Source organism: Sardina pilchardus, chromosome 3 (assembly GCF_963854185.1).
Source record: "Sardina pilchardus chromosome 3, fSarPil1.1, whole genome shotgun sequence".
NCBI classification, from domain to species: Eukaryota; Metazoa; Chordata; class Actinopteri; order Clupeiformes; family Clupeidae; genus Sardina; species Sardina pilchardus.
This window is the reverse complement of record NC_084996.1, coordinates 29,158,248-29,180,067: the sequence shown is the minus strand read 5'-3', so window position 1 is coordinate 29,180,067 and position 21,820 is coordinate 29,158,248. Positions and strand designations below refer to the sequence as shown.

The following is a 21,820-nucleotide window of genomic DNA, read 5'->3' as shown; positions in this document are numbered from 1 at the left end:
TGCTACACGAAGATAATAAATATTGAGAACAACACGCTGGGTTATCTTGTGCTTAGGGTGTCATTAAGTCATATTTCTAGTCCAGTGTTGCTTTCCAAACAAGTCTCCAATTTAGTGTGTGCTCATCTAGAACCCTGGATTGGTTTAACCCACTCTGACAGACAGACAGACAGACAGACAGAGACACACACACATAGTGTGACAAAAACATCTCCGAAACAAGGTGTACCGTTGTGGAAAAAAAGACATAACTATTTTAAGAATTTTTTTTATTGCTTGACCTGCCATTAGGACAATCTATACCAAAGAAAAAAAGTAACTTTTTTTAGCACATCCAGTAAAATCAAACCATTTACAGTCGAAGGATAAGAATAATAGAAAAATGGTCCTCTGTCAGCCCCCAGCTGTGTCCACTGAAGGCTTTACAAACCCTATAAGCTGAGGGGAAAGGGTCAGGAGGTTCTAGGCCCTGATTAGATCATCTAAGGCAAACAATGTCAACTTCAGATTTTCTTTTTATGTACATACACATTGGTATCGCACACGCATGAGTGCAAAGCTATAAATGGCAATAACTGTGTTTGTTGTGTTTTTTTTTCTTCAAAACTCAGAAATGAAATCACTCAACAACAGTAGATGGCGTGTCTCCAAAATAAATGTGAGAAAGAGCAGTATGTATAAAATGCAATAATTGGGGATGTTTAAATTACAGCTGGAAGATGGAGACGATGAGGGAGAAAAAAACAAAACAAACAACAACCTTCTAACAGTAAATGTAAGGATGCTTTTTGGACACGTGTTCGTTAAATGCTTTCAGGGAATCTGAGTGAGGAAAGAAATTCAGACTCCCAGTTTGTCTACTACTGCTCAAATATTACTCAGTCAATACCATTCACTCTCTAAGGAATTGTCTACGATGTTCAGCTACAAAACTGAACCACACTGGCACTCTAACACCTGCTGGCAGTTCGGTATTTCACCATGATGCTCGTTGACTAGAAAATTAGGAAACTGGAGACTTAAGGGATTTGCATTGGGCAAGGGTGCTCATCAACCTACTCTCAATCTGAAGGAGCCTTTCATTACAGTCTGAGGGGAAAAAATATATAAATTCAATCCACAAAATCTGACATTACTGCCCTCCTTCATTGATGCCTTTTTAATTTCAACCGGCTTCAGTTATGTTGTCTAACAATCCCTGAAGTTTCCCAACTAAAAAAACAAAACAGAATAAGCAAACATAACATAAGATGATTGTGTTTGCTTCGCCTTTTCTGAAAATAATACATTGATAATATTGGGCAAAAAAATATAGAGATAAATGAAATTTCCATCAAGGCCACCACCAATAGGGTGGAAATGACACACATAATACAGCATAACTTATGTAGAGTAAGTGTTTCCTCACCAAATCACAGAGGAAGATCTGCATATGACTTTTCTCTTCGAGCAAGTAAATATATTCTTAAAACAAACCCTGATCATGGACAATGGAGGAGAGTTTGTACTCTCTCCGACAATCCTCACAGTAAATGCATTACGTACCTCTTTATGGAAAAAAAGAACTTTCAATGTTTTGAAAGATTTGCAACACAATAATTCAACCATGACATCAAAACGAAAGCCATACTGATGTGTGCTACTAGGTCTGGAGACAACCAGTTAACATAAAAACACAAAAAGAAAAAAAAGAGAATTAGGAAATGCTTTAAATCAAATGGGAACAGAGCTTGTTATTTCTAAAAAAAATAAATTACCTGAACAAAGCCAAAGGAATACATCTTTTCAGGTGTGATTGAGACATGTGTGGCATGCTTCCCAAACATCAAAAAAGGACAGATCACTCACTATGATCAGCGACAGAAACAGAAGGAAATAACAGAGGGAAAGAGAGGGAAGCGACAATTCCTTATGGCACTGTGCACTACTACACCATATAACACAAGACGTGTATGTTACCGTAGGCCCTGGAGCCAGGACCTACGTGTCCAACATTCAGTGACACGATCCCGTAACGTCGCCGAGCCACAGCACTGTATATAGACTTGCTGATCCATACATCGGATCAGAACCGGTGCCAACACACGCAAGCCCTCATGCGCTGAGATGGATGTAACAGGAACCTGATCAATACTGACATTCTCTTAAGACTTGGGGAGCTACACCTCACCCCAGGCAGCCAGAGTCTTGGGGGGGGGGGGGGCAACGTCAGCGTAATGTCCAACAAATGCTGCTTAAGACCACTTTCTTTAAAGACTTATAAACTGTCACACAGCTGATGACGTCATTCTCAGCAACTTCCTCCGTCCGCAAGGCTAACCAGACATTAACACTGCTTGAGGGTGCAAAAACAACTAATACACTGTGGGGGGGATTTTGGGTAGGTTGTTTTGCCTTGGACTTGGCAAAAGGCCCATTTAACTTCTGTCCAAATGGCACGCTCTCATCGAATACCTCATCAACACACCAATCCATGTCAGAACACCCACATTTGTATACAGCAGCGGACAGGGCAGGCCCCCCATTGCAAACTACTGTGGCAGAACCGAACGGCAGCACTGGAGCACAGACCCCCCCCCCCCCCCCCCTTCCTCTGCTGTGGAATGAAGACCACCACCCGGTATTTGGCACTTATTTGGGAGTGGATTGCGCCGCGATGAAAGAAACTACGCATGAAGCAACATTTTTTTCAGGACGTGGGGTAGAGACTGTCAGATCTGGCCTGATGTCACTGCGAGAGACAATGGGATTTTAATGTTACTACCAAAATGAACGGAGATGGGGGAACTGATGGATCCAGCGAGACTCACAAAAACCTACTAAAGGGAGATAATGAAACCAAAAGCAAAAATAAAAAACAGCAGGCGCATAGAAAGGGTTTTTCCATATATATCTACAGATGTATATTCATATTTATATATATTTATATAACAAACTGTGCAAAAAATATGGTTATGGTCATTTTGCATCTAATATATATAGATTCATTTTATATATGCTGTATATGTGCAACTAGAACAATTAAAAAGCAAAAACATAAACACCATGATTCAGAATGGTGCATATGACTTTAGTACCCTTCCATTAGCTATATGTTTACAAACTGAACACAGAGAACAAGACAGCAACTTGCCTTTGGCTTACCTAACATACTCAAAGTCGTAAAATACGAGACAGAATCCAAAAAATAAAATAATATTCAGAAAAATACAGCTTAAAACAGGTTAAATTGAACTCAGAACTTTCGTATTTGTTTAGCGGAAGGGGACGTTTCAGTGTTCCTCCTCTGTTGTCAACGTGCCCCAGAGCAGGGTGCCTTTTTAAGGAAATGCTTTAGGAAAGGAAGGTGTTTGATTTACCTCTCCAGACGGCTCGCACAAATCCTCTTACGTGTTCAAAAAAAAAATTCTCTGGCACAACGGGACTGACGGGGACGGCTCTATGAAGAGACGTCCTAACAAACTGCCACGCGGAGGAGTAACGATGCGACACGAAGGCAGATTACCAAAAAGAAGAAAAAAGAAGAAATAAGAAAATAAAGAGAGAAAGAGAGAGAGAGAGTGGGAGGGAGAGAGCGTGAGAGAGAGAGAGAGAGAGAGAGACTAAAGAAGAAACAACACTAAGGACAAAGTGGGCACATGGGTGTTGTAACATGTTCCAGAAGAAGTAAGAAAATAAAGCAGATTTGCATTGGTGGACCCTGTGGCACAGGGGATCAAACTGGGAATGGGGGGGGGGGGGTGTTACGGTGGGCAGGGGCAGCTCCAGGTTCAGACGGACAGGGAGACGAAGCTGTTGTACTGTTGGATGTTCCTCTTCAGGATATCTGAGCAGGGGCCGAGCACTCGCTCGAAACGCGGACGGTCCAGCTTCACACACTTCAGCGGTCCACGGGAGACCACGGTGGCAGCGCGCGGGCGGTTCATCAACAGAGCAATTTCACCTGAGAAAAAAAAAAGAGATATAAATAATAAATAAAAATATGATTCATGTTTACCAGGCGGTGCAACTCTTCGTATCAAGACTTGGACAGTACATTCCTAATGGTTTGTGTGTAAAATGTCACGGAGTTCTGCTTTTCTTTTATGTAAATACAATAAATGACTGGATGTCAGCGTTGGCCATAACAAGAGGATGAACACATCAAACACTCACCAAAGTAGTCGGAGGGCCCCAGTCTTCCGACCTCCACAAACTCCTCGTTCTCTGACCGCCTCTGGAGCACAGCCGCTGTTCCCTGGGGACACATCAGTAGAGAGGAGCGTCACATGTCACGTCACGTCACACTGCCCAATACGCACGGTCAACCGCGTAAATCTACTGTGAGAACTCATGAAACAGTTTTGCAGACCGTCATCAATCACAGCTCCATTGGGTTGGCTGCTGAAGAAATCACAACATTGTCATTTTTCTTTTGTGTGCGTGTGTGTGTGTGTGTGTGTGTGTGTGAGAAACAGACAAGGAAACTGGGGTGGGGAGAGAGAGAGAGAGAGAGAGAGAGAGAGAGAGAGAGAGAGAGAGAGAGAGAGAGAGAGGAATAGAGGAGAAGAATGAAGTGAGTGAATGAGACCGTGAGAGAGAAAGCGAAAGCGAGAGAGTGGCCGCACCTCCAGGATAATGAAGAACTCGTCCCCAGGCTCTCCCTGCACAACTATCTTCTGTCCGTCCTCAAACTGCACGGTCTCCAGAGCATCAGCCACCGTAAGACGCTCCCACTTATCCAGAGACTCTGGAGAGAGGAGAGACATACAGTACCATCAGTCACCACTAGATGGAGCTCATCATCACTAACAACACAACACCACTACAGACAAACCACTGAGGGAGATCACACACAACTTAAGGCCCGAGTATGGTCGCGCGTCTGCGTCGCGCGCACGCGGCACTGGTGAGCGCGTGACGAGAATTGCGTCATTTTTACGGCATGCGTCGCGTCTTTGAGTCGACCAAAATTTAAGACCGCGCGTCTCTTTCACGCGTAGACTGCGCATGTGTGAAACGGAACTGCTGTAAAGACGCCGCTCCAGTAGGTGGAGCACGTACAGAAATAACGCTTAAAACGCAGCAAACAGAGACAGAAGAACACTTAAACTGGCGTTTCCTACACGCTAACGTTGTTATATGATGACAAAACATTAGTCTTTGAGTATTTTAATAGTCAGTTGTAAACAAAGACCTCCTATGTAATCCAAGTTGTGTAAATGGACTGAAGTTCGCTCTAAATATATACTTTTATCGATTATGCTAACCGTTAGCATCTCTATGGGATTTCTCATACACATTAGCCATAAGCTAACCCATTAGTTTAGCTGTAACTTGGAATGCTAGCCAACGCGTGGTGTGCTGTGCCTGTTCTGGTGGATGATAAATGGAGAGATGTGAAGAACCAACTCATCAAACTTTTCAGCAAACATGAGAAAGTACTAGTGGTGCTTCTCCTCATCTAACAGCTGCATCTTTTGTGTATTTAAGTGTGGAACACTCCTTCCCTGGCTCTTCCTTAGTTCAGTGGTCGCACATCCTAGAGTATCACAGTTAATTCGTAGTGCGCCGGCGCTAATCTTGATCGGCTGGCGCGCATTCAGGACACAGACATTGGAGTATGCCTCTTATATGCGTCTAAAATGACGCACGTCAAATGTCCAGTGCCGCGTGCGCGTGACGCAGACGGAGGAGTGTGCTAGAGCCTTTAGCGGTCATATTAATTGGACTCATCTGGCATAAATCCATGCTTTCACAAAATAGTGGTGATGATGGTGATGAAATTGGTAAACACTTGACTGTGGTATTAGTCCAGTACAACTACCGTATGCATGCATTCAATGTCAATCAACATGCTGCAGTGAAGTAAAATATTAATAGATCCCATCATATAGAGAAAGCTCCAATTGACTCAAAATCAAATAACTACAGAACATTTACTCACCGAGGATTGATACTTTGCTCAGGAACTCCTCGTACATCTTCCTCTTCCTCAAGGTGCTGCCCTGTGAGAGGAAGGAACAGGATGCAGGAGTTAAAACATTTAACATAAAGCACGGCCACTCATTCTCAATCACCGAGAGCACCTAAAAATGCAAGGCACTGCAGATCTTGCACAGCCTATGTGGAGGCTGACCATACATTACTGTGAAGTTCTGCTCATAATCTCTGAGCATGAACCTGTCAACAACAACAGCCTTCAAAGCATTAAGAGCGTTTGCAACAACTACTCAGCTATATAAATCAAATATACCCCTTTTTCAATCACAAACATTATGTTTTGGCTGCCCTACAAGCATTTCCACACTGAGCGTCCTGTGTCCATTTCCAAAGGTCGGACATCCCAGGTTCAGAAAGTAAAAGTCCTGCCAAGTATTTGATGATCCAACCATTTAGTAGACCAGCTCATCCTAATTAGCAGCCAACAGATCAGATCATTAGTGATATCACCTGTGCTAAGTGCACTATACAGTATAAGAATATGGCAGGACTTTTACTTTCTGGAACCGGCATGTCCGCCTCTGTACATTTCTGCCAACAATTACTACCCATCAAACACCACCACATGCCTCCTGCTGGGGTATTCTCCCATAGCTCCATGAATTTACTCATGTAGTTGTGTTACTTGAATTTCCCCTTGGGGATCAATATAGTATCTATCTATCTATCTATCCATCTATCTATATCTATCTCTTATTCCCCTTAGCGTAAGTGTTCCCCTATAGATGTCCAATGATAAAGCACACCCCTATAGCCATATTAGGCTGAAAATTCCTCTGTAGCCGTCTTACCATGAGTATTCTCCTGTAGCTGTCTCTGTCGATGCCCCACAGCTTGGCGTTGGTCTTGGCTCTGACTGTGGCCGCCCTGGGGGTGCCATAGATGAGCGCCAGCTCACCAAAGCTGCCCCCATCGCCAATGCTGGTGACCCACTCATTATTCACATACACCTGAAAACACATGCACACACGCTCATCATTTATACTCCAGTCAACGTAGCTACATGAGTTTAAATACAAAATCATATACAATTCATTCTTGGTAATGTCAGATATGCACAGGAGAGGAGTAAAGATCCTACAGGAAAGGGATTTCGCCTCGGTGGCCAATCAACGGCCGAGCCTTAACATTACAAAACATGACATGGGATACTACTATAACAACACTGAACCCAAGCAGCAAACACAAAATCACCAACAAAGCAGCCTTTGTGCGCAACAAGTAGGCTTCGCTAGCAAGTGCTTATGCCTTGTTGATGCAGGCTCTAAGCAACTCTAATAGCCTAGTTGCCCCGACATCTAGCATCTGCAAACATACTGACATAATATGGGAACATTATATACTAATTCATGCTTGTTTTGCATATCCACTTCTGCTTTTGTTTAAGTTAATCATCTTTTTTTTTTTTTTACTTACGTCCATTTCACCTTGATCAAGGACGTAGAAGTTATCCCCCTCGTCACCTGTAAACACAAGTTGTCTCTGTGAGTCCCATAACAAACTTTTATGACAAATCTGTCAAACTCATTGCTCAAACAGCAGTCTTGCGCTCCTACCTTGTTGAATGACTGTTTCTCCAGCAATGTAGGTGACTGAGAACATGGCATCAAAAATATCACTGTGAAGGGGAAAAAATGAGAATTTCCTTGGTCAAAAATGGAACTGAGAGCCATTTATGCTAATGGTATTCATTATCAATCTCTGCCAGTGGTATCTTTAAGAGAGATAACATCTTCAAATGGGCCACAGCAGTCACCTTCTTTCATTGTCATCGAGGTGGGCGAAGAGCACATTCTTCTCAATGGCCTTAGCCAAGGCAGCCATCGTTTTGTAGTCCTTAGGGATAACCTACAACAGGAGGTGCACAACACATTCATATCTATTAGCTTTGGACAAAATCATCAAATACCAAATACTATAAACATAAACATAATCTATTTGCTTTCAGATACGACACAGTGATAGCAGCTTATCCATTTTGGATGCGTTACAGTTTTGGAGCTGCAGAGAGCAAACTTTTCAAAAAGCTTTTCAAACTTTTAATTCCAAAAGGGTATATTTTTTTTAGAGCCTGCAAGACTGCACTGCACACTCTTCCTGTTAAAGGGATATTCCGCCATTTTTGGAAATACGCTCATTTTCCATCTCCCCTCGAGCAAAACAATCGATATTTACCTTGTTCCCGTTCATCCAGCCATTCTGTGAGTCTGGCGATACAACTTTTAGCTTCAGCCTAGCATAGATCATTGAATCGGATTAGACCATTAGCTTCTCGCTTGCTAGCTTCATGTTTAAAAGTGACTAAGATTTCTGGCAATTTTCCCATTTAAAACGTGTCTCCTCTCAAGTTAGAAAGTGCAATAAGACCAACTGAAAATGAAACCTGGCGTTTTTCTAGGCTGATTTTACATGGAACTACACTCTCATCTGGCGTAATAATCAAGGCAAATTGCAAACTACTGGCACTACTACTGCTTGTTGTCTATGGGGACTATTTTCAGATGCTGCGTATGATATCACTGCGCCTGTGGTACGTTTGCAAGTTGCCTTGATTACGCCAGATGAGAGTGTAGTTCCATGTCAAATCAGCCTAGAAAAACGCCAGGTTTCATTTTCAGTTGGTCTTATTGCACTTTCTAACTTGAGAGGAGACACGTTTTAAATGGGAAAATTACCAGAAATCTTAGTCACTTTTAAACATGAAGCTAGCAGGCGAGAAGCTAATGGTCTAATCCGATTCAATGATCTATGCTAGGCTGAAGCTAAAAGTTGTATCGCCAGACTCACAGAATGGCTGGATGAACGGAAACAAGGTAAATATCGATTGTTTTGCTCGAGGGGAGGTGGAAAATGAGCGTATTTCCAAAAATGGCGGAATATCCCTTTAAGTAAGTCTTTTAACCTATAACCCAACAAAGACAAAAGCTGGAGAGATTAAAGGACAAACCTGTCCAGACACCACTGTTAGAGATGACCTTTGGGTCCTTAGGCTGACCCTCATCCTCACCCTTGTAAGTTAAACTATTTTCACGTATATGTCTGGTCTGGATAATAGGAGTGTTCAGGAACCAAACGACAGATCATTCATGCATGTTTAATAGTGAAGGCCCTATTCTGTGAAAGTGTGCAGAAATTGTGCCTTTACTTCCTTGGGAGAGACTTTCTGATGTAGAGGGCGGCGTCCACCTTGGTGTGTGTGTGTGTGTGTGTGTGTGTGTGTGTGTGCGTGCGTGTGTGTATGTGTATGTGTGTGTGAGTGAGAAAGAGAGGGAGAGAGAGAAGAGGACATGAGAGTTAACTTTCTGACGTAGGAGGCGGTGTCCTCCTCGGTGTGTGTGTGTGTGTGTGTGTGTGTGTGTGTGTGTGCGTGTGTGCGTGTGTGTGTGTGTGTGGCTGTGTGTGTGTGTGAGAGAGAAGAGGACATGAGCGTTACCTTCCTGACGTAGGAGGCGGCGTCCTCCTCGGTGTAGACCTCTGCGCTGATGGCACCACGCCGCCGCCGGCCCTTGACCACGGGGTTCATCGGAGGAGAGATCTCGTCCTCGCGGGAGTCCGACCGTGAGCTGGACTTCTGCTGGCTCAGCTGCTGCTTCACCTCCTCCTGGGGTGGCAACATCGGAGAGAGAGAGATACATGGTTAGCTTTTCTTTCCTTTGACCCTCTTCATCCTTCTCTCTACATCCTTTTTTTTAAAGCATATACCGGTATGTATTAATTTTATAGTTAAAAGACACACACAGAGTTATATTAGTTATATTTTAGTTATATTTTATAGTTAAATAGTTACTTTTTAATTCATTCTTGAAGTTGAATGGACAGTTGAGTACAAAGATTTTCAAAGCTGATAAATGCTTATTTATGAGTACAGGACAATAAACTTCGAACTTAAACTTGAACATACTTGCACAGAGAGAAAAAGAAAGATACAGACATGCACAGAAAGAAAAAGAAAGTTGAGGAGAGAGAGAGAGAGAGAGAAAGAAATGAAGAGGAAGAGAGGTGGAAGGAAAGAGGGCAGAGGCAGAGAGAAGGTGAAACAACTGAAAGAAGAGTGAATTATCCTTCTGTAGGGTTGCGTCTGATTATGTTTTTCCGTTCCATTTGCTTGCTAGATATTTATTACAATCTTGACATGACAAACCTATAATATGCAAACAGTAACTAACTTCTAACTAATAGAAACAAAGAAAGTAACTAAGAATATCCCACCACTCTTAACGCAACCAGAGATATCTACAAGAGGAGCAAACTCTTTAACAAAAAACAGAAATACCAAGTGCCGTACAATCAAGACACAAATATGCAAACAGACCGGATATGCTGCTGGTCCATTGCCTTTTGGTTGGATTCATATCTTCTCATTTAGCTATGTTGTCTGCATTTTTGTTTTGTTTTTTTTGTTGGCTGACAGACACACCAAAACAGTGCCGCTTTTCATGGCATAATCTTAAAGAGCCATTGCAGATTTTACGTGTAACATTAACAAACTTAATAGCCAACAACCATCCATCTATCCATCCATCCATCCGTCTTTATGTACTTAGCATGCATCCTAGCTTCACACAGAAGACCTAAATTCTAGAGAATTCACGCACAAACACAAAGCGACACGAACAGACCTTTTCTAGCCGCTCAAAGTACTCTCTGAGAAAAGCCATGGGCCCAAACACACACACACCTTTTCTAGCCGCTCGAAGTACTCTCTGAGATAAGCCATGGGCCTGTCGGGCCTGGAGGTGCACAGCTGCACGATGCAGTCCTTCAGCAGCTGCTGGATGTTGTGCTTCTGCACATAGAGCTCGCACTCGCGTAGGCTCCTCTCCTCCTCGCTGCTCGAACTGCCGGACGCCATCCCGATCTCTTGACCTGAAGGGGGGTGGGGGAAGCACGGACATATTAAGGCAACTGGCCAGTGAAAGACTCGACCATCCAGCTCACAAATACAGAAAACAAGAAAAATGTTAAAATAACATTAATTCCCTTAACGGGGCTCTAAGCAATATTACATGGTTTCTAAGCGAAAACATTTTCTTGTCACATACAGCAAACGTAACCTCACCATCCGTTAGCTGCTTGTGTACTGAATATTCTGAAAAAAGACGTGGTCTCTGTAGACAGCCCAGGCTACAAAAAAGGCAACAAAAACAACTTGGTCTAGCCATAAAAACCTAACAAACTGTTCCAGCCAATCACAGACGAGATTGCAATTTCAATTGCACCGGATGGAAGGGGACAGAGTAGTGAACTAGCTGTCTGTTTTTGTTTGGTCAATAAACATTTCATTAAGATTAAAATTAACTGTTTAAAATAAAGAAATATAGCCTAAATAAAAATGTCATTATTAGTAATAGATTAAATAGTATTTAATGGAATAATAACAATAAATGTAAACATTATTAAAGGTAGCAAGGTGTAAAATAGCAGATGCAGTAAGCATCCTATAGGCCAGAGTGGTGGAGGGCAGGTGTGCCACAGGAAAAACAAAATAGACTTTTGATATCACATCTTATGAAACTGGTTCTGAACCAAACATTTTCTGTGTAATGTTTTGCACATTCAATTCATCCATCTTTCCTGATCAACGAATTTGTGCAATTTTAGATTTTTTGGTTTGAGCAGGGGGCAACAAACACCAATACACTTACTGTATGTTGTGGCATTTGTATGCTAAATATCTTGGTAGTGTGTCATGAGATTCGCTCATTGTAAACAGCGTGCCATGAGAGAAAAACATTTGGGAACACTGTTCCCAATCTTTCGATTACTGTATATAAACCAACAGACCTTGCTTTGAGGCGACAAGCTCAGAGAAATAGTCAACCAATAATACACATGACCATCAGGTGGGGAAGACCGGACAGAGCTGAGTAACATCTGCATAACAGTGATAGGCAAATCTGATGGAGCGAATGATCTCACCAAAGGAAGTGGTGGTGTGGTGTAAATGGTGTAAAGTAATGGAATAAGTGGAGAAGTAAGCGCTGATCCCTGATGCACACCTGTGGTCGTAAGACTTGGACAGGACACCTGTCCTTGCCAAGACACATTGAATGAAAGTCCTTTTAGGATAGGATGCAACAAGAGCTTTACCAGAAATTCCTAGCTCAGAACATGTAGAGAGTGTGCTGTGATTCACCATCTCAATGACTGCAGATAAGTCAAGTACTCATAAATCTGATGACTGAGCAAAGGTCTGGTAGGTTGCTCGGAGATTTGAAAATTGTGCAGACGTTGACTTGAAATCTCCTTTCTCAAGAATCATGCAGGTCTAATACTAAAATACTGCACAACATAAACAAATAATAATACATGTTGGTTATAAACTACCATTTGGGATGGCAGGCCTGTTACCCTGGTTTTACTTTTAAATGTTGTGATAGGCAACAACTCATTATGGCGACAATGGGGAGGTAAAATGGGTGAAAGGTGATTGTTTTGATTGTACATTTCCAACACAACAGAAGATGAGGGAAAGGCATTTCAAAGGCAAGGTATTTCAAAAACATGGCCGAATGCTCGCAGTATTACATAACATAATATATAAATAGGAAACCTAAATCAAGCTACAAGCATAACCTTAACCTAACTTGCAACACATAAACTAGCAGTCACATGGAGGCGAGTGGAGTGCTGTGGTGTGATTCCTCAAGCTGTCCCGTTATTTTTCCATTACTGAACACCACGTGATATAGCTCAGAGGGATCATGACAGTGAAACAGTGCTGAAAATGATAGCATAGACTTAGGCCAAACTTGCTTTGATAGTCGGGCTGACATGAAGAGGCCATTGTCCATTAACGTTAAAATATTTCCAGACACCACTTAAGTCAAAACAAAGCCATCCACTTAACAGTATAGGACATGCAACATCTCTAGATAAACAACGAAATATAACACCAACTGTACTGAAGCTTCAGGTGTACACTTAAGTGGCATTGGCAAAGTAAATTACACTGACACCTGCACTGACACTGACAGCTAACGCTAACTTTAGGTTATGTGTTATCTAAAGTAATCTATCCAGTTAACTGACCTTAACTTACTTGCCAACCCACGAAGCATTTAACTGTGCAAGGAATATATGTGCTTTAGACGGAATATTCAGACATTTAACAGTCCATCCTATCAAATAAATGTTTGCAACTCAAATTAACACTCGCAAGTATGCTGGGTTATTCCTGTGAAGAAAGCATGAAAGCTTCCCCTCGTAACCGTCACGTCAACTATTACATGTTGTGTGACTGCAAGCACGGCTAAACGCACACGGCACCACTACAGCAAACTGCTCCTCTAAAGACAATGATATCGAATTATGGGATTAACTTCAGATTTGTTCCATTATCATTAGTGAAATGCAAAATTCCCTACCCTTTCAGCTAGTTTGGCTAACGTTATAATTTGGGCCACAGGACTTCTCATAACGCCATCTTAGGAGACTTGCTAACATATCATAGCACTGCTAACTCGCGTTATCATAACAATCAAGAAGCACGAACGACATATTACATTACAGAATGTGTCCCTCCCTTCTGAAAAAAAGAATATGTCGATGAAAACAATGCTGTGCAACTCTTACCTGAAATATATTCTCAAGAAGAAACGTTCTTTCGTCACTGTCACCAACAGTTTGATAGCTAACGTCTCTTTTCTCACAGTCCTTGGACGGATGCCCCACCGGAAAAGGTTATGGCCAATCACAAACACTCATTGACGTCAATGCGCCTCGATCTGACGAATCTGTAACCCCTAACTACCTTAAAGGCACAGTGTTGTTTTTGTAGCTAACTTCACAGAGAGAACATGAGAAGTGCTATGATGTTCCTGCTGGTAAATTATTTCATCAACATGGTATATACAGCAAAGCTGGATAAAGTCACGTGTAATTAAGCACGAAAGTGAACTCTACCAGTTAATATAGAACATAGATGAGAATATCTATTGGTTTTACAGTTAGTAAAGGACAATGATGGTCCACTGCAACCTTAGACATTGGATTGCATATGAGGGTGTGGGCACAGATTTAATCTCTGTAGACAGTTACATACTCTGTGAAGCTGCATTGTGGTGAAAAAAAAATGACAGAGAGAGGCGAGTGTGTGTGTGTGTGTGTGTGTGTGTGTGTGTGTGTGTGTGTGTGTGTGTGTGTGTGTGTGTGTGTGTGTGTGTGTGTGTGTGTGTGTGGTGGGGGAAGCGGGGCTGGGGGGGGCATAAAATAACAGTTAAAGTGTTGATGATTGCTGATCAACAATGTTAAAGTCACAGTCTTAGCTGTTCAGAGCTGTTTATGCTGCATGCCATGGCTTTGGCTTTTGGTGTAGCCTAGCCTACTGACATTGCACTTTAGCAGCAAGTATAGACACACCCTCCTTCTAATTCTCAGTCTTTCCCTCCCACCTCGGTTGCCTCTTTCTCTCTCCCTCTTCCAGGCAGTGCTTCATTCGTGTAGACTGACCAGAGTCCACGAACACAGCCTGCCTTCAGCTCTCTTACACCAAAGGGACACTCTCACACTCCCCACCACTCTCTGTCACTGGCACAGGTAAGAGGTGATGCTATACTAACTTTGCTCTGTGCTCTTTCATTTGATTCCTGCCTTCTCACAGTCAAACACCTATGTGTTTGCTGCTGTCTTGTCAAAGTTTAATGAGTGTATCATGTGTCAAGAGAGTACCCTCACAGAGCGCAATTTGCGTTAAATGACTGGGTTATTTCAGATGAAAAGGACAGATACTTATTTGCACCTTAACCTTTAATAAGGAAGGACTTTGGAGAGGCAACGCCTCAGCGTTGTACCACTGAGAATCTTACCCAGGCTAATGTAAATATTGTGAAACAACTTGGTTTGTAAGGGATTAACACACACACAAGTATTCAAATAGTGTGAACTGTGGTCTTGCTGATAGTGGTGGCCACTGGGCAGTATATTTGCAGTGAGCTTTCCTCAGAAATGTTCAGTGTCAGTTGAATGAGATGTGTAAGGTGTGCTGAAGGGGTGAGTTTGACATCTGCCTTGCTTGGCTTCAATACTCTGTGTCATACCTTTCTTCTGTAGGAGTCATACCTTCAGCACAATAAGGCATTCCAGTTCTCTTGCACATTCCAGCCTCTCCTCGTTGAGACATGTCCCTCTACAACTTTGGGTTGGAGCCCCTGTCCTGTCATGCCTGGAACAAAGACAGATCGCGTAAGCCTCCAAACTCATCGGTTTGCATTACCGAGCTGATTACCCTCTCTCTCTCCTCATGTTACAGCCTGCAGAAGCCATTTCTGCAGGAGATTCTCAGCGACTAATATATCGTCTGGAAGCAGAATACAATGTGATTATCTGTAGAGAGTCAAAGGAGGTTGCTCTTTCCATTTACTGAGTGCCAGTTTTCAGTCAAACTTGGTTGAGAGGGTGTAAATGTACATTAGAAAGATGCGGTGGCCCTGATATTGTAATGATTACGTATACAGTATGTGTAAAATGTGATTAGATGTGCTCAAAAATCCTCAGGCATCTCAGCCATCTGGACAGTAGGTTAATTGGCATTTCCCACGCTCATAAGGAATTGTTTAATATAAACAATTGGTTTGTGGTAGCCATTTCTTATGAAAGATTGTACTCTTGTGACTTTTTCCCTTCATTATCGGCGAGGGAAAATGTCTGCTATCTCTTTAATGCCTAACTTTGCCATTATACTGCAGATGTCAATGATTTCTGATTTGAGCATTCTTATCATTCTCTGTCAGATAACCTGCATATCTTTCTTGTTCTGCTACTAAAAGATCCCTCTGATTTGAACATGTGCCCTCCCTTTTTCAGAAATTGCTGTCAGTCCCAACAGCAGTGTGGTACACATTTACCAGAAGAAGGGTAAAGAGTGGACCAAGATCCATGAACTGTCTGAACACAGTGGGCGTATCACAGGTAATCTCCACAAGCAGGAAGCAGCCACTAGCATTAGTCATTAGCCCACTAACACCTTGTGACACGCTGAATAAACACAGGCTGCTCCATGTCTGATGCCTGAAAGGAAACGTTTGCACAAAGAAACACAAACATTTAAGTTAGTCTGAAAGCGCTCACATGGTTTACTTCCATTTCAGAGGTCTTGATGTGACAAAATGAGGATGCTCAAAACACATGTATACATACGCAGTATATAAAGATGTAAATACATGCATCAAAAAAGCGCCCTGTAAAGTACTTGCATGAAAAAATCAATAATCAAGCTAATGTCTTATCTGTCTATTGACTCCATATTAACTCTAGTAAAGTAATGCATCTTACTGGCATGATGATGCTGACTGCTATTTTTCAGGTATTGACTGGGCTCCGGAGTCCAACCGCATTGTGACGTGTGCTTCGGACAGAAATGCCTATGTGTGGTCCCTGAAGGACGGAGCCTGGAAGCCCACTCTGGTGCTGGTCCGAATCAACCGGGCCGCCACATGCGTCAAGTGGTCTCCCCTGGAGAACAAGTTTGCCCTGGGGAGTGGGGCCAAGCTTATCTCTGTGTGTTACTTTGAAAAAGAGAATGACTGGTAAGGAGAGGACCTGCTAAGTCACCCAATACTTAAACACAGCCTTTAATCAGCCTGTAAAGTCATTAGTTCATTCATTTCATTCATTCATTCATTCATTCATTCAACCCTTTATTTATTCACGGAGGGTCATTGAGGGTAGCCCTCATTTTCAAGGAAGCCGAAATTAGAAACAATGAAGTAAGAAGAGATGTAAAAAAAGAGTATAGGTCTAGGCCTGTAAAATAAAACAAAGTAAAATAAATAAATGATAAGATAACATATATTATTATAGAGGAGGAAGGGGGGGAAAAATACATAAAATACTAATAATAAAATAATAATAATAATGAAGACATTTACTTAAAGCAGTCATAGAATGACTCTATCATACAGCACAGACACACACACACACACACAAACACACACACACACACACACACACACACACACACACACACACACACACACACACACACACACACACACACACACACACACACACACACACACACACACGCACACACACACACACACACACACACACACACACACACACACCACCTGCATTAATGACTAAAAGTTATAATTCCCTGATGTCCAAGTAGAACTCCACTATACACTTAATGTATTCTAGGTCATGTAGGTCTACAACCAATCCATCTCATCCCAGTCTTTCTCTCCATTCTCCTATCATAACACAGGTGGCTCAGCAAGCACATTAAGAAACCCATTAGTTCCACGGTCCTCTGCATTGACTGGCATCCCAACAACATCTTGCTGGCCGCAGGTTCGGCTGACCTCCACTGCAGGTTGGCTTTCTGCGCTGCTATTTTGTTCTGTCCCTGCCATCCAAACTGCACCACTTGTGCCTGACTTGCCTCACTCTTGTAGCATGTTATGACAAATATCAATGTGTTCACAGTTGTCATTCAAATGTCATTTGCATGTGTCAACAAAAAATATGTGTGATATAGATTTCTGTAATTTAATATTCATCAGGTCACTTTTCACAGATGAATAAAATCAAGCACCTACAGCAGATTATGAATGCAGACTGGTGCTTGATTAACCCTGTGGAAAGGGACCTGATGAATAAGCCGAGGTTACTGTTGCAGTCTATAACCATCTTAACATATTTTTGGATCAAGCATTATTCATTTTTACTTTTTTAACATACAAGGATAAACCAGAAATGGTTAGCTGACTCTAGTCAATTTGTCTCGTTACTTCAAGCTCAGGTCTAGCCTATAGTGCCAAGTGCATTAAGTGCATAGGAAGATTAGCCTATTTGAATGGGACAAGTTAATATACTGTACATATTTTAAAGTGTGTGTTACACAAGAATTTCATGTCAAACACAATACTATACCTTTGGCTTGACGGTGAATCATAGTTTCAGAAGAGCTCAATTCCCTTTTTTTCTCAACAAAGCATTCTTAGGACAAGCCAAGGTATTCACATTTGTCACATGTGAATATGTTTTTATATCTTTCATCTTTCAGTGTACAGAACTTTGATATCAGTTTTACAGTTGAACTTGAGTTGAGAGATGGATGCAAGTTGAGAGAATTAATTTCTCCAAACAATCATGATCTGTGTCACTGTGTACTGAAGTTCTGAATCATCTTTGTGATTCGGTACTGAAGCTTGGGTGTTGTCCCTCACTTGTAAGTGGTTTTAGATAAAAGTGTCTATCAAAATGAGTAAATGCAAATGTAATGTAAATGATTCTACACCTGTCTAACATTTGCAGGTATTACCTGCTGCAACAGCTGCAGCGTGTCATGACAAACACTCTCCTTCTTTTTTCCCTCTCCCTCTCTCTTTCTCCCTCTCTCTCTTTCTCACTTACTATCTCCTCCTCTTTCTGCTGTGACAGAGTGTTCTCAGCCTACATCAAAGACATTGAGGACAAGCCTGGGCCCACCCCGTGGGGAGCGAAGATGCCTTTTGGGGAGGTGCTGTTGCAGCATAAGGACTGTGGAGGCTGGGTGCACAGTGTGTGCTTCTCCCCCTCAGGAGATAGCCTGGCATGGGTTAGCCACAACAGCAGCATTGGTGTGGCCGATGCCCCACAAGGAAAAGAGTGAGTGTTATTATACATCCTCCATCTGAATCAAGTTCAAGTTCAAAGTTTATTGTCATGTACTCATAAATAAGCATTTATAAGTATTGAAACGTGTGCTCAAGTGCCCATTCAACTCCAGAAATAAGTTTAAAAGAAAAATAAAAAGAGGGGTTGGGGAGCACCAAGGGACACCCAGGAGCAACATGACCCGGGCTGTAGGAAGGGGGTGTACAGGGAGGAGTTTTACCCCTCAATTGTTTTATCGTTGTGATACAAAAATGGTGTTCGTCATCCTACTCACCTTGAAAACCTACTATAAGCATTTGCCAATTGAAGGAGTTCACTTCAGGTGAATTTGATTACAGGGGAAGTCAACACTATGTTGGTACAGCTTTTTCCCTCCGCTTTTGAAATGCAAGGGGGCGGGGGGGACAGGAAATAACTGAATGATTGAAGTTTCATCGACTTCATATCTCTCCGCACTCATCTGCTGTCAGCATTATCTTAGTCTCTGGGGATTTGGAAAACATTTATGTCAGTCAAATGGTCATTAAGAAAACACAGTGTTCTGTTAACAAAACTCATTTGAAATACGATCTCTTCAGAGTAAAACACAATGTTGTAGGCCTACTAGCATCATGATTGAAATGAATAATTGATACTGTTTTTATTGCAGGGTCACACAATTGACTACTGACCACCTACCTCTGCAGAGCGTTCTGTATGTGAATGAGACTGAGATTGTGGCCGCGGTAAGAGAGAAACACCTCAAGACTTTGATGTAGCTGTTAAATATGCTTATCTGATGGCAACCACTCAGACCTGCCAGCCATCTTTATCAGCAAGTCTAAATAAATACACAGAATACAGTGCCTCTACAGGCAAGTCAGAGACACTGTGTGTGCTGTCAGAACATGTAATGTATTTGAGGCTCTCAAAGAGCGTTTTAATAAGAAATGTCTATTTGACATATAATACAGGGAAAACACAACCTACCACCCACCATCCCAAATGCTAAAGGATACATCACATCACAAGTATCACACATTTCTTCCCTTTGTCTTGTCAGGGTCATGACTGTTGCCCTTACCAGTTCTCCTACAAGGGACCAGGGGCGCTGGAGTTTGTAAAGAAGCTGGACATCCCAAAGCAGACCTCCAAGAGCAGCATGTCAGCAATGCAGCACTTTCGCAACCTGGACAAGCGAGCGACCACCGAGGAGGATGATAGCGAACTGGACACCTTGCACCAGAACAGTATCACGTAAGGGCTGTGTCTTTTCTGAAGCATTTCATACAGCTTCAAATACCAACACTTGTGCTATTTTTTTTCCTGAAGTAGTAAAGGACTATTATACTGTAATTTTGTAAAATGGTTGCATTTAATGAAATGGCGAGCAAAGCATATAGGATACACATTAGTTACAGATACGTTTCACTTGAGAATTTTTTTGGGTTGACTTTGACTTTTGACTTGTTTTGTAGCCAGCTCCGTATTGTGGAAGGAGAGAAGGCTAAAGTAGAGAAATTTAGCAGTGTTGGCCTGGATGGAGCCATGGTTCTCTGGACTTTCAAGGTATGGCTTACGTTTTGAGAGTGAGATTAAAATATTTCAACACTTGTCCATGTCATTTTCCTTATCTCACAACTTCTACTTTGACTGTCTGAGCTAAATATATCTTGTCAAGTTGAAAAGTGCTGGAAGTGTTTGCCTGCAGATGTCGTGGTTGAGTGAGAGTTGTTGGGGGGCGGGGGGTTGCACATTATAGATTGACTGCCACAAGCACACTCAATCCTCCAGCAGCTTGGAAGCCATGTGAAAAGAAGCACAGACTGAAATCTCAGTAAATTAATTTAAAAGTACTATGCATCTGACCCTGTCCCTACTTTTGTCTCCACAGCACTGAGTGAATGAACTCTGCATTGGCGATGATGTCATTTCACTGCTCCAAGTCTCCCTCTTTTATGTGTTGAGCAACCCCAAGTAATTGCTTAAAATGAGGGAACTGCTTATATTGGTGTTGGTTGGATGTCATTCATTTTTGTACCTTTTTTCATAAATGCAGATTGTTTTAAACAATAAACTGTCTACACACCATTTGTCTGAGAACAGCACTGTCATTTCATATCCTCCTGTTACAGTCTACTTGCTTTGACATATTTTAAGATCAAACCATTATGAATTCTTCATTTTGAAATAACATACAAAGATTCAAGCTAAAACGTATTCATTATCAGGTTATGTTGTTCCTTTGGTGGAGTGAAGTTAAGCACAGGTCTGTTAAGTTCATTACAACTTTACATGAGCTAAACACAACACCGGCAGAGGAGAAATAGCCTTCTTAAATGGGTTGAGTTAAGTAGGCAAATACTTTTAGTGTATGTTATAGTGTTTCCCGACCTTCTTTTTCCTTGAAGGCCCCCATGCCTGCGTTTCAAACAAGCCAGGGCCCCCTACTCGAACTCCTACCCGCATACAAGACATTGTTTCATTCAACAATAGGGGTCTGGGGATGAATGACCAATGCCTATAGTCCAAACTGATGATTGCTTACGCAAGTTCAGAGGTCAGAGGTAATAAATAGCAACATGAATTTAAATGTGGAATAAAAATATGTTTTAATTTGGATTATACCGTTTTGATTATCCAATTGGTGTGTTACTGGGATCTCATAGCCTATTTAAAGTGCACAAATATAATTTTGGTAACCTCACAACCTGTGCAATCTCTGGCGGCCCCTAATGGGGTCCCGGACCCCTGGTTGGGAACCACTGCGTTAATTTCAGGTCAAAAAATGACAATTAACTGGGTGTCCTTAGGTGGACAATCCAACGCATTCACATGACATATGTAAGCATAGGCCTATATATAATTCATATAGGCTATCATATATTATTCAACAGCTGCAGTAGAAGATTTCAATGGGCCACATGCATGCACCCCACAGATGAGCTTTACCCAATGCACAAAATTGTCAGTGTCAATTGACATTGACATGTTTTTTTTTAAAATAATAATTAACACACACACACACACACACACACACACACACACACACACACACACACACACACACACACGTTCCTTTGGAGATATAAAGTAGGCTAGCCTTGTCTGTCTGTCTTTTTAGACTAGGAGGTGGCTAGGCGAGAGAGAAGGCTTGTACAGTGAAAGTGTGGCTATGTTTGCTACAGCCGGTGAATGACTTTTGTGCAGCTACAACGCAGTCCCTATGCGCAGTCCCCACCATAGACTGTAAAGA

The 21,820-nt window shown here is 42.0% G+C and overlaps 2 protein-coding genes across 2 annotated transcripts; one reads left to right on the top strand and one right to left on the bottom strand.

Annotated features, from left to right (window-relative positions):
* Nucleotides 1-254: 254 nt before the first annotated feature.
* Nucleotides 255-13,657, bottom strand: prkar1aa (protein kinase, cAMP-dependent, regulatory, type I, alpha (tissue specific extinguisher 1) a). Its single transcript, XM_062532731.1, has 11 exons — nt 13,558-13,657; nt 10,661-10,848; nt 9,416-9,583; nt 7,739-7,830; nt 7,539-7,600; nt 7,399-7,445; nt 6,774-6,932; nt 5,927-5,987; nt 4,608-4,729; nt 4,156-4,237; nt 255-3,943 (listed from the first exon to the last, which is right to left on the bottom strand). The coding sequence occupies exons 2-11, from the start codon at nt 10,832-10,834 to the stop codon at nt 3,771-3,773; spliced, it is 1,140 nt and encodes a 379-aa protein (XP_062388715.1). The 5' UTR covers nt 10,835-10,848; nt 13,558-13,657; the 3' UTR covers nt 255-3,770.
* A 738-nt stretch (nt 13,658-14,395) lies between these two features.
* On the top strand, nt 14,396-20,655 carry zgc:86896 (uncharacterized protein LOC415190 homolog). The gene is made up of 10 exons (XM_062532730.1): nt 14,396-14,520; nt 15,034-15,165; nt 15,787-15,891; nt 16,286-16,508; nt 17,192-17,299; nt 18,370-18,576; nt 19,235-19,310; nt 19,628-19,821; nt 20,043-20,133; nt 20,459-20,655. Exons 2-10 carry the CDS (start codon nt 15,102-15,104, stop codon nt 20,462-20,464), a joined length of 1,074 nt encoding a protein of 357 aa, XP_062388714.1. The 5' UTR covers nt 14,396-14,520; nt 15,034-15,101; the 3' UTR covers nt 20,465-20,655.
* The last annotated feature ends 1,165 nt before the right edge of the window (nt 20,656-21,820 follow it).

What these genes read in the sequence shown, in the direction of transcription:
- prkar1aa (XM_062532731.1), bottom strand. Translation starts at nt 10,834, where the DNA reads ATGGCGTCCGGCAGTTCGAGCAGCGAGGAGGAGAGGAGCCTACGCGAG. An exon ending in CTCGATGACAATGAAAGAAG is followed by an intron (nt 7,601 to 7,738) that starts GTGACTGCTGTG and finishes TCCCCTTCACAG; the next exon opens with TGATATTTTTGATGCCATGT. An exon ending in AGAAACAGTCATTCAACAAG is followed by an intron (nt 7,446 to 7,538) that starts GTAGGAGCGCAA and finishes TTGTGTTTACAG; the next exon opens with GTGACGAGGGGGATAACTTC.
- zgc:86896 (XM_062532730.1), top strand. Translation starts at nt 15,102, where the DNA reads ATGTCCCTCTACAACTTTGGGTTGGAGCCCCTGTCCTGTCATGCCTGG. An exon ending in ACACAGTGGGCGTATCACAG is followed by an intron (nt 15,892 to 16,285) that starts GTAATCTCCACA and finishes GCTATTTTTCAG; the next exon opens with GTATTGACTGGGCTCCGGAG. An exon ending in GATGCCCCACAAGGAAAAGA is followed by an intron (nt 18,577 to 19,234) that starts GTGAGTGTTATT and finishes TTTTTATTGCAG; the next exon opens with GGTCACACAATTGACTACTG.